Source organism: Chiloscyllium plagiosum, chromosome 33, assembly GCF_004010195.1.
Source record: "Chiloscyllium plagiosum isolate BGI_BamShark_2017 chromosome 33, ASM401019v2, whole genome shotgun sequence".
NCBI classification, from domain to species: domain Eukaryota; kingdom Metazoa; phylum Chordata; class Chondrichthyes; order Orectolobiformes; family Hemiscylliidae; genus Chiloscyllium; species Chiloscyllium plagiosum.
The window spans coordinates 31,657,734-31,669,981 of record NC_057742.1 but is presented as its reverse complement, the minus strand read 5'-3'; the positions used below and the strand labels follow the sequence as shown (position 1 = coordinate 31,669,981).

At 41.6% G+C, this 12,248-nt stretch overlaps 1 protein-coding gene across 2 annotated transcripts in view; it reads left to right on the top strand.

Annotated features, from left to right (window-relative positions):
- The window catches only part of LOC122539987 (sodium channel protein type 4 subunit alpha-like), a 185,520-nt gene that overhangs the window by 101,385 nt on the left and 71,887 nt on the right, over nt 1-12,248 (top strand). For both annotated transcript variants that reach the window (XM_043675247.1, XM_043675246.1), the window contains 3 exons: nt 2,699-2,937; nt 3,916-4,089; nt 7,284-7,640. In XM_043675247.1, coding sequence (XP_043531182.1) covers nt 2,699-2,937; nt 3,916-4,089; nt 7,284-7,640 — 770 coding nt within the window. The remainder of the gene's footprint in view (nt 1-2,698; nt 2,938-3,915; nt 4,090-7,283; nt 7,641-12,248) is intronic.

The following is a 12,248-nucleotide window of genomic DNA, read 5'->3' as shown; positions in this document are numbered from 1 at the left end:
GGAAGAAAGAAAATATTTAAACAGTGGAAGAACATATACAGACATGCAAAACTGCTGCTTTAGAGAGTTTTGGGCAGTGAATTTACTAGTCCCTGAGAAAGATGGTGGAAGGAATGGGACAATTGGTGTTCATGATGCATGATTAATCTTTGTTTCTTGGATCTAATAGGGGTAGCTCAATACCTGCATTTTATCAATTCATTTATATAATTTCTGCAGGCAGTTGATTGACCGTATAAAGATAGCCTGCCCGTCTTAATGAAGCGATGTTTTGTGGCTGGAGCAGGTGCTGGGATCCTGTAGGATTCGAACTTGATTTGGAAAGTGTTAAAAACCAAAAGTAAAGAACAGCTAACCCTGGTAAAGAGCCAGCTCCTTGGTTATCTAACTCTCCCTTGAGATCTGGGTAGAGAGGATGGAAAGTAGCAAAGGCCTCCTGTAAATGGGGACAAAGGGAGTAGTGGAGGGGCCCACCAAACAGTGAAAAGTGGGAGCAGATAGCTCTGGAGGTCAGCATCAACAGGATAGCCCCAAAGAATTGAAACAAATTCCCATGAAGCTAAAAGACTAATACGACTGTTCAAAATCAGCAAATACCATTCTTTTTATCAACTGAACCATTAATCTTAGCCACTGCTCAAATTACTGTAATCCCAATCACTACCAAAAACCTCTGTAAGATTAGTAGAGAGATGAGTGATCGGGGGGTGTAAAAGTAACTAAATGGTAGAAGGCTAAGAGGAGAGTTGAGGAGAATTTTTTTTCATGCAGAGTATGCTGACAGTCAGGAACTCACCGCTTGAGGTTTAGTCAAAAGCTCTTGTTTAAGCCATAATTAGATATTCACTTGGGTTATCATAACCTCCAAATGTATGAGCCAAGAGCTGGAAAATGTGATAATGTAGTCAAATCTTTGTTGACTAGCATGGATGTGATAGGCTGAATGCTCTCCTTCTGTGCTGTAAATGTCTGCAGATCTATGAGTGAAAACTCCCTCCGTGTTTACACTTTACCCTGTCCTCTAAGTGAACACTTCAATCTCTGGGAACAGTAGAAAGCTGTTTTGAACTCCCAATGGCTCACTTCCTTTTCCCTTTCAGACTGGGTAATTCTAACCTTAGACCTGATCCAAGCTAAAGCTAGGCAAATCTTTTAACTTCCATTATATCCTCATGAAGTGGAGCGCTAGATCCCATATGCATTCTTCTTGATGAGCAATAGACATTCTCTCTAAAACTCTGTTCTCTCTCTTTCTCTCAGAATCTTGCAAATTGATCTATTTCTGTCAAGTGCAGCAATATTTAGAAAATCCTATTTCTAATACTAGAACACCTTGCGATGGACTATTTCCCTCTCCACCCCTATCTCTAAGGCAATACGAATCACATTGGCCTGTATCCAGGCAGAAAAGCGAATTCGTTTTAACCTAAATCCCTCCATCTCCATTCTGTCTTGGAGAAAAAGTTTGGTTTAAGGCATAACTGATTATAAAATCAGACATTCTTAATACCTCCCTATGAGGCTTGAAAAATACAAGTTTATCCACAACATTCGGGTTATTGTTTATGGTTATGAATATCTTGTTCTCAGTAAATGAACCTGGACCGCACTGCATCTGTACAAACAGACCAGGGATCTTATCCAACAGAATTTATATTGCCTCCTTCACTACTTGCTTTTACCTTAAATAGTTTCTCGGACATAACAGACTTATAAACTTTGTATTAGTCATGTTCACAAAATTATTACTTTGAACCACAAACTTTGTATGTGTAACATTTGTCATGTTCATTAAATAATTACTTAGAGCCAATGTTCCAGACTCTTCCATTATCATCCTTGGGTATGTCTTGTCTCACTGGCAGGACATCAGAGATGGTGGGACATGGGAGTAGAGTTAGGAGGGAGTTGAACTGTAACTCCTCAACATTATGGTAGAGAGTGAATGCTTAATATGATGTTTTTATCAATATGATGTATCAGTCAAGTGGCCCTGCTTGATCCTGGTTGTTGTTGAGTTTCTTAAGTACAGTTGGAGTGGTATTTATACAGGCAAGTGGAAAGTATTTTATCAGTGTTGTTTATAGATGGTAGGCTTGCTTTAGAAAGTAACAAATGATTCACTCATCACAGAATGCCAACCTCTGACCTATTTTAGACATAATTTGTTTATCTAGTCATTTACGTTTCTGGTCATCGGTAACCCATAGGATGTTGATGAATGATAACATAATTGACTGTCAAATGGAGGTGGTTAGAATCTCTCCCTTAAAGATGGCTATTTCTTGCCACTTTTGTAGCATACCATCCATCAGCCTAAGTCTGAAGGTTGTCCAGGCCTTGCTATATGTGTCACAAACTGCTGCATCACCAGAGGAATTTTGAACGGAACTGAACACTGTATAATACCACACAAGGATTTGAACTTGCTGCATGCAAATCAACTGCTGCTTGTTCTACAGTACAATGGTGATGACATTTCAAAAGTATGTCATTGGTTGTAAAAGTTACAGGTCATCTATCATCTGGGTGACTCATCTTTTCCGGTACCTAAAAGCTTGCTTTAAATGGAAATTGTTGGGAAAATAATTATCTATATACCCTTATATAAAGACAGAAAGACTGTATGTTAACTCCCAGAAGGCATAAGGTGTTATGAAAACAGCAAATATAATCGCTTCTCATTTATATCCGATAGAGCTGGAAGAAGCACAGCAGCGTTGTCCTCCCTGGTGGTATAAATTTGCCAATACATATCTAATCTGGGATTGCTGCCCGCTGTGGATAAAATTCAAAGAAATCTTGAAGATTATTGTGATGGACCCATTTGTGGATCTGGGAATCACTATTTGCATTGTGCTGAACACTCTCTTTATGGCAATGGAGCACTATCCCATGACTGAAACTTTTGAAAACATGCTCTCTGTTGGAAATTTGGTGGGTATTTGCACTCTTAACCGTGGAGCCTCTAGAATACAGAAGGTGGCTATTCAGCCTATCAATTCAGTGCCATCAATTGGTCCAATTTTCCGACCTGTTAGGTTAAAGGAATGTGAGTGCTGGGAAATCAATTCTGAGCCACAATCTGGCCATTTTAATGGATTATTACTCCTTTTTTCTGTCCATCATTTTCATGAATTGAATCAAATGACATGAAGCCAGCAACGGCTGGCTACCTTGTACTGACTGGTTCATTTAGGATAGGTACAACAAGATATATATAGTAACAGTGCATTGGGTACAAGGGACTGGTGTGGGAGAGATAAGGAGAATCAACAGGATGGATCATTTTCATGCCAAGGACCTCAGGAGAGTCCAATGACAGAATTGGGCATGGAGGAGGGAATACCAGTGGGAGGCAACAGCGCAGGTTTGGAGGTTAAGCTATTCGATGCAGTCCTCAAAAAAGTAAAATTTTAGCTTACGTTATCAATAGAGCTGCTGAAGACCTTGAAGTGGAATGGGCCCAGTTGGTTAATTTATCAAGCAGGTCTATGTAACAACATTAGGTGACTCCCTTCAAATTTGTGAGCAGCCAGGCTCCTGTTTTAGGTATCCACCCATGGTTTGAAAAATAAATACTCCCAAGCAATTTAGTTTTAGGATCAACACTTTTGCAAAAACTGGAGGACACCAGGTATCCCACTAAAGTAAGGTTTGCAGGATTTTAGTCATGATGTGGAGGTGCCGGTGTTGGAGAGGGTGGACAAAGTAAAAATTACACAACACCAGGTATAGTCCATCAGGTACTTGCAAATAAACCTGTCGGACTATAACCTGATGCTGTGTGATTTTAACTGTGCAGCATTTTGGGCATGATAAATAACTGCAATTCATTTAAGTGTATACCACAGATATGTTATAGCTTATATTAAAGCAGGTTATATGTCTGAAGTTCTCTTTTCTTCCTGGCAGGTATTCACAGGGATTTTCACAGCTGAAATGGTGTTAAAATTGATAGCTCTCGATCCTTATTACTACTTTCAAGTTGGTTGGAATATATTTGACAGCATCATTGTGACTCTCAGCTTGGTAGAGCTAGGACTGGCTAATGTGCAAGGATTATCGGTGCTTCGTTCATTCAGATTGGTTTGTATCCGAAGGTCTGCATGTGCTAAATGTAAAAGCCTAAATATGTACGTTTCCCACTACTTTACCAGAAGTCTCCAGTTGTTTTGTACACATTTAGTCTGACTCTGTTAATTTTTCTGTAGAAAGATCTTTTGAACATCTTTAATTTCATGCATGATCATAGTTGCTCCAAGTGAAAAGTTCCATATGGTGGGAGTACATATTGAAATTTAGACCAGTACATTTATGAATGAAACTTTAACCTTAATAACACAGGTTGACAATAGATTAAGCTACAGAGTGAGTATGTTTATCTTTGTGTCTGGCATTACGATTATTATCAATGAGTGCCTAATTTGGGTTTTTATTCCTTCCTCTAGGACAGTGATCATAACTGCCTAACATTTAACATAGCCTTAGAGAGGGAAAGGAGCAGCTACTGAAGGAAAATATTTAATTGGGGGAAATGAAATTATGACGCTATCAGACAGGATTTGGGGAGTACAGACTGGGAGCAATTGTTCCACAGAAAGGGCACAACAGACATGTGGAGACTGTTTAAGGAGCAGTTGTTGCGAGTGATGCATGCATTTATTCCTCTGAGACAGGTAAGAAGGGGCAAGATTAAGGAACCTTGAATAACGAGAACAGAGGAACTTCTTGTCAAAAGGAAGAAAGCAGCTGACATAAGGTGGAAAAAGCAAGGATCTAGCACAGCTTTAGAGGATTACAGACTTGCTAGAAAGGAGCTCAGAATTGGACTGAGGAGAGCCAGGAGGGGGCACGAAAAAGGCTTGACAAATAGGATTAGGGAGAACCCAAAGGTATTTTACTCATACGTGAGGAATAAGAGAATTATCAGAGAGAAGGTAGGGCTGATCAGGGATAGTGTAGGGAACATGTGTGTGGAGTCTGAGCAGATAGGGGAAGTCCTAAATGAATATTTGCTTCAGTTTTCTCTAAGGAAAGGGACCTTGTTGTGAATGAGAACTTTGAGGAGCTGGGATACAGGCTTGACCAGATCATGATTGATGAAGTTGATGTGCTGGAAATTTTGGAAAACATTAAGATTGATAAGTCCCCAGGGCCAGACCGGATTTATCCTAGGTTGCTCCAGGAAGGGAGAAAGGAGGTTGCTAAGCCGCTAGTGAAGATCTTTGCCTCCTCACTCTCCACAGGAATTGTACCGGAGGATTGGAAGGAGGCAAATGCTGGTCCTCTTTTCAAGAAGGGTAATAGGGAAATCCCTGGCAATTACAGACCAGTCAGTTTTACGTCTGTGGTCAGCATAATTTTGGAAAGAATTCTGAGGGATAGGAGCTATGACTATTTGGCAAAGCATAGCATGATTAAAGGCAGTCAGCATGGCTTTGTGAGGGGCAGGTCATGCCTCACAAATCTTATTGAGTTCTTTGAAGAGGTGACAAGACAGGTCAACGAAGGTTGAGCAGTGGATGTGGTGTATATGGACTTCAGCAAGGCATTTGATAAGGTTCTCCATGGTAGGCTCATTCATAAAGTCAGGAAGTATGGGATACAGGGATATTTGGCTCTCTGGATTCAGAATTGGTTGGCTCACAGAAGGCAGAGAGTGGTTGTAGATGGAAATTATTCCGCCAGGAGGTCAGTGTTGAGTGGGGTCCCGCAGGGCTCTGTTCTTGGGCCTCTGCTCTTCATAGTTTTTATAAATGACTCGGACGAGGACGCTGAGAGGTGGGTTACTAAATTTGCAGATGACACAAAGGTTTGAGGTTTCATTGATAGTATCGAGGGCTATTGCGGGCTGCAGCACGACATAGACAGGATGCAGAGCTGGGCTGAGAAATGGCAGAAGGAGTTCAACCTGGATAAATGCAAAGTGACGCATTTTGGAAGGTCGAACTCGAATGCTGAATATAGGATTAAAGACAGGATTCTTGGCAGTGTGGAGGAACAGAGGGATCTGGGTGTGCAAGTAAATAGATCCCAAGTTGCCACCCAAGTGGATAGGTTTGTTAAGAAAGCATATGGTGTTTTGGCTTTCATTAACAGGGGATCGAGTTTAAGAACCACGAGGTTTTGCTACAGCTCTACAAGTCCCTGGTGAGACCACACTTGGAATATTGTGTCCAGTTCTGGTCGCCCTACTATAGGAAAGATACGGAGGCTTTGGAGAGGGTGGAAAGAAAGTTTATCATGATGCTTCCTGGACTGGAGGGCTTGCCTTAAGAAGAAAGGTTGAAAAAGCTCAGACTTTTCTTTCTGGATAGAAGGAGGAAGAGAGGAGACCTGATCGAGGTATACAAGCAAATGAGAGGCATAGATAGAGTCAATAGCCAGAGACTTTTCCCCAGGGCAGGATTGACAGGTACGAGGGGTCATAGTTTTAAGATATTAGAAAGGTATAGAGGAGATGTCAGAGGTAGGTTCTTTACGCAGAGAGTTGTGAATGCATGGAATGCGTTGCCAGCGGTGGTGGTGAAAGCAGAGTCGTTAGGGATATTTAAGCGACTGCTGGACAGAAACATGGAGAGTAGTGAGTTGAGGGGTGTGTAGGTTAAGTTATTATATTTTACGTTAGGATTAAACCTCGGCACAAATCATGGGCCAAAGGGCCTGTTCTGTGCTGTACTTTTCTATGTTCTATGTTCGATATTCTAATCATTGAAAACTGAGTTCAGACTGGCTAAGTACTGTGCTTTGAGCGTAAACTGCATCTGCTTGTCGGACTCACAGCCAAATCCCAACTTTCTATCTATTGGGAATGCAGGCCATTCTGATCTTGATGTGGCTACATGAGCTCAGGACTTGCTACAGCTAACTGACTTAGAATGAGAGCTCCTGAGGGCACCATCAGATACACACTTCAGATCATCCAGCCTATTTTGCCACACACTATTTCCATGCTGAATTACTAATGAGATAGTGAAAATGTCAGAACTATGCGCAAGAAGTTAACTATCAACTGTATTGGTGCCAATGAAGCTGTCATTCCAGCTTAACGTTTTCATTGAATCTGGAGAAAGGAATAAAAGCCTAAATTAGGAACTAATTGATTCCATGTTGAATAATCAGCATCACTCAAATGATTTCACAGAAGAATTACCAAAGATCCCTCCATTCTAGTTCTTACACTTAGTTTCAACGACACTTTTAGTTGCTTTCGGTAAATCTGTTATTGATTAACAAGAGTAGAAAATTAGACAATATTTGTTTTTCTTTCCAATTTTCAGCTGAGAGTTTTCAAACTTGCAAAGTCTTGGCCCACTTTGAACATGCTGATCAAGATCATTGGGAACTCGGTGGGTGCACTGGGGAATCTGACACTCGTCCTTGCCATTATTGTTTTCATCTTTGCTGTGGTTGGAATGCAGCTCTTCGGCAAGATGTACAAGCAATGTGTTTGTAAGATTTCAGATGAATGCACCCTCCCACGGTGGCACATGAATGACTTCTTTCACTCGTTTCTGATTGTGTTTCGCATTCTTTGCGGAGAATGGATTGAGACGATGTGGGATTGCATGGAGGTAGCAGGACAACCCATGTGTCTCATCGTTTTCATGTTGGTCATGGTGATTGGTAACCTGGTGGTAAGTCTTTCACTCTTTCTCATCTTCCATTCGCTTCAGTCAGGCAGATTAATGAGATAGCTTCTGAAGAATTATGTTCACTTAATAAGAATTCCTTGCGGGGGATTTTGGGTACAAATTTACAACCTGTTATTCTCTTTTAACCTTTAAAACTAAATAGACCTTGATATATCGAATGTTTTCTCTGTCTTCTGAGGATACTGTAATCTTCCCATCTTCCACTCGTTAATTTTCCTTGCACTGTTTTTGGACAGCTGGAATGAATATGTATAAAATGCTGATACCAGTAATTCTCTGATGAAAATGTTTTGCTGGAAAAGCGCAGCAGGTCAGGCAGTATCCAAGAAGCAGGACCTTCAACGTTTCAGGCATCAGCCCTTCTTCAGGAATCAGAAGCCCTTCCTGAAGAAGGGCACATGCCCAAAACGTCGATTCTCCTGCTCCTTGGATGCTGCCTGACCTGCTGCGCTTTTCCAGCAACACATTTTCAGCTCTGATCTCCAGCATCTGCAGTCCTCACTTTCTACCAGTAATTCTCTGTGTAGTTCACTGAGAAACAAGACAACTTCTGAGAAGTTAAAAGGAAATACAGATTTCCTAGGCAGGATTCAGAACCTATATTACAAGAAGAAATCAATCAGGATCTTGTTACACCTAAACATTCAGACTCGGAATTCCAACTGGTCAGTCGCAGTGTCAAGGAGATTTCATATCCCATGATAGCTCATTCCCCTCTTTCAATTGTTTTCTCCAAGTCATTTACATAGGAAAATTGGAAGTTTGCGTCTATTTCAATTTACTTGAGCCTGTAACTATTCACTATTCATCTAGAATGTAGCTGATCCTTTCCTTACCAGGGATGGCGATATAATGGTAATGTGAATGGGCTTGTAATTCATACTCGCTGTTAAGGCTATCAAACCACAGACCATAAGATATAGGAGCAGAATGAGGCCCATTTGGCCCATTGAGTCTGCTCCACCATTCTATCATTGCAGATATGTTTCTCAGCCTCATTCTCTTGTCTTCCGCATGTTACCTTTGATTTCCTTACCAATTAAGAACCTACCTATGTTTTAAATACACTCAATGACTTGGCCTCCACAGCCTTCTTTGATAATGCGTTCACAGATTTACCATCCTCTGACTGAAAAAATTCCTTCTCATCTCAATTCTGGAGGTTATCCATTTTGAGGCTGTGCCCTCTGGTTCTATTCTCACCTACTAGTGGAAACACCTTCTCCACATTCACTCTACCCAAGCCTCTCTGTATTCAATGAGACTCCCCCCTCATTCTTCTAAACTCCAATGAGCACAGACCCAAAGTCCTCAACTATGCCTCATATGACAAGTCTTTCATTCTTGGATCATTCTTGTAAACCTCTTTAGATTCTCATCCAAGACCAGCACATCCTGCCTTAGATACAGGACCCAAAACTGTTCACAATATTCCAAATGTGGTCTGACCAGAGCATTATCACAAACCAGAAGTCCCCTCATCCCAGACCCATAGTCTCGCTACCCGGAATACCAATTTCCAGATTAGCCAAGGATCTACACCAAAGACTAAAATGCTTAGTGGAAGACTCATGGCACTCCAACCACTCCATTCAAGAATTCCTGAGGACCCTCAAAGACACCAAGATAGAAGAGGATGAAATAATGGTCTCCTTTGACGTAGCATCCCTATTGACATCCATCAGCATCAAACCGGCCAAGGAAACAATGACTACGCTATTAGAAGAACCAAAGACACATACACCAAATACCACCAACTTCATCAGCAAGGACAATATCGTCAAGCTAGTAGAGCTATGCCTTACCACCCACTTCACCTTCAACAACAAAACCTATGGACAAATCAACAGAACACCCATGGGATCTCCGATATCAGGGTTCTTAGCAGAGGCAGTAATGCAGAGACTCGAACAAACAGCTCTGCCAACCATCCAATGCAAACTTTGGGTCCCCTATGTGGATGACACCTTTGTCATCACTAAACAAAACAAATTAGAGGAAACCTTCAAGACCATTAATAATACCCTTATTGATTCACTGATGACGAGGAAAACAACACCAAACTGCATTCCTAGATGTCGCAGTAGAGCAAACAGCCAATGAGGAACTTCAAACCAGCATCTAGAGGAAAACAACACAAACGAACCAAATGCTGAACTACAAAAGCAATCATCCCAACATCCACAAGCGAAGCTGCATTAGAACATTATTTCAATGAGCACCACACACTACAGCATAGATGAGCCATGAAGAACAGAGGAAAATCACCTTTACAGTGTAATTAAAAATAACAGATACACAATGAGCATAGTCCACCAATTCCTCAGCAACAAACCCAAACAAGCAGACAAAATGCACCTAGAAACCCTAGCCACTCTCCCTTATATCAAAGACATCTCAGAAATGACTGCCAGACTATTCAGACCTCTTGGCATCATGATGGCCCACAAACCCATCAACACATTAAAACAGCTGCTAATGCACTTGAAAGACCCTACACAGACAACAAGCAAAACTAATGTAATTTACAAAATACCTTGCAAGAACTATAACAAGCACTACATTGGACAAACAGGCAGAAAACTAGCCACCAGAATACATGAACACCAACTAGCCAAAAAAAGACATGACCCACTCTCACTAGATGAGGAAGGACACCACTTCGACTGGGACAAGACATCCCAGGACAAGCCAAACAGAGACACGCACAAGGATTCTTAGACGCATGGCATTCCAACTGGAACTCTATCAACAAACACATTGACTTGCATCCCATTTATCACTCCCTGAGAAAAAGAACATCACCTTTGGAAATGACGTCACCAACCCAAGGGAACCTAAACACAGAAATAAAAAGTGGGTCACAACACCAGTGCTTCACCGGAGGCTCACTGATGATGTTACCCATTATGGTGACAAAATGTCTAAAAACAAACCTTCCAGCTCAGCGAGCAAACTTACATCCAGAATATTATACAACCTGAGCATTACTCCCTGCTCTTGTATCCAAGCTCTTTCAAAATTAATGCTAACATTGCAATTACCTTTCAAACTACCAACTGAACCAATGTTAACCTGAAGAGAATCCTGAACTGGGACCCATAAATCCCTTTGTGCTTCATATTTCCAAAGCCTTTCCCTTTTTAGAAAATAGTCAAGCCTCTATTCTTCCTACAAAATGCATAGCTTAATATTTTCCCCACATTGTATTCCATCTGCCACTTCTTTGCATACTCTCCTAGCCCTACCAAGTCCTTCGCCCAGCCTCTTCAATACTACCTTTCCCTCCACTATCTTTGTGTCATCTTAGCAACAATACACTCATTTCCTTCGTTCAGATCGTTAATGTATAACATGCATAGCTGTGCCCAAACACTGACCCCTGTGGAACTCCACTATTCACCTCTGCCATCCTGACAAAGACCCCTTTATCCCCACTCTCCGCCTTTTGCCAGTCAGCCAATCCTTGATCCATGCCAGTACCTTGACCCTAATATCATGGCCTCTTATAACATTAGCTCTTAGCACACCATGGAAGCTTAGATTCCATGATAATGATCACGACACTAACAGAATGTTGTAAAAATCCATCTGGCCACATGTGTCTTTAAGAAGGTTGTGGTGTGCTACTTTCTTGAACTGCTGCAATCCATGTTTTGTAGCCCATACTGCTGTTGGAAGACAATCCCAGGTTTGGACTTGGTAACAGTGAAGAAATAACAATATAGATCCAAATCATAATTGTGTGGTTTGCATCGTGCAGTTGGTAGTGCCCCCATATCTCTAGGACTGCCCTTGTCCTCCAAGCTAATAAACACTACTGGTTTGTAAAGTGGTATAAAAGCAGCCTTGGTGAGTTACTGCAGGTCATCTTGTAAATAATGCACATTTGCTGCACTACATGTCGATATTTGAGGGAATGAACGTTGGAGGGGTGAATAGGGTACTGATCAAATGGCTGTTTTGTACTGGATGATGTCAAGCATCTCAGAATGTCAGTGAAGCTATGTTATTCTAGGATTCATCACAATCATGACGTATCCCTTGTAGGTGACGGAAAGGCTTTGGGGACGAAAGTACATTCCACAAAATTCCCAACCTCTGATCTGCTGGTTTGCCATTATGTCCAGTTCAGTTTATGAGCAATGGTGAACCACAGATGTTGATGTGACAGAAATGCCAACGCGTATCAAGGAGGGATGCTTAGATTCTCCCTTGGAAATGGTCTTTGCTTGATACCTATACAGCACAAATTTTAATTTTCCCTTATCAGATCAGGCTTGAGTAGTGCTTTGATGTTGCTGCATGGAGACACAACTAGACTAGATTCCCTACAGTATGGAAACAGGCCCTTCGGCCCAAGAAGTCCACACCAACCCTCTGAAGATTAACCCACCCAGACCCATTCCCCTACCCTATATTTACCCCTGACTAACACACCTAACACTATGGGCAATTTAGCATGGCCAATTCACCTAAGCTGCACATCTTTGGATTGTGGGAGGAAACCAGAGCACCTAGAGGAAACCCACTCTCATGGGGAGAATGTGCAAACTCCACAGAGACAGTCGCCCAAGGTGGGACACAGAC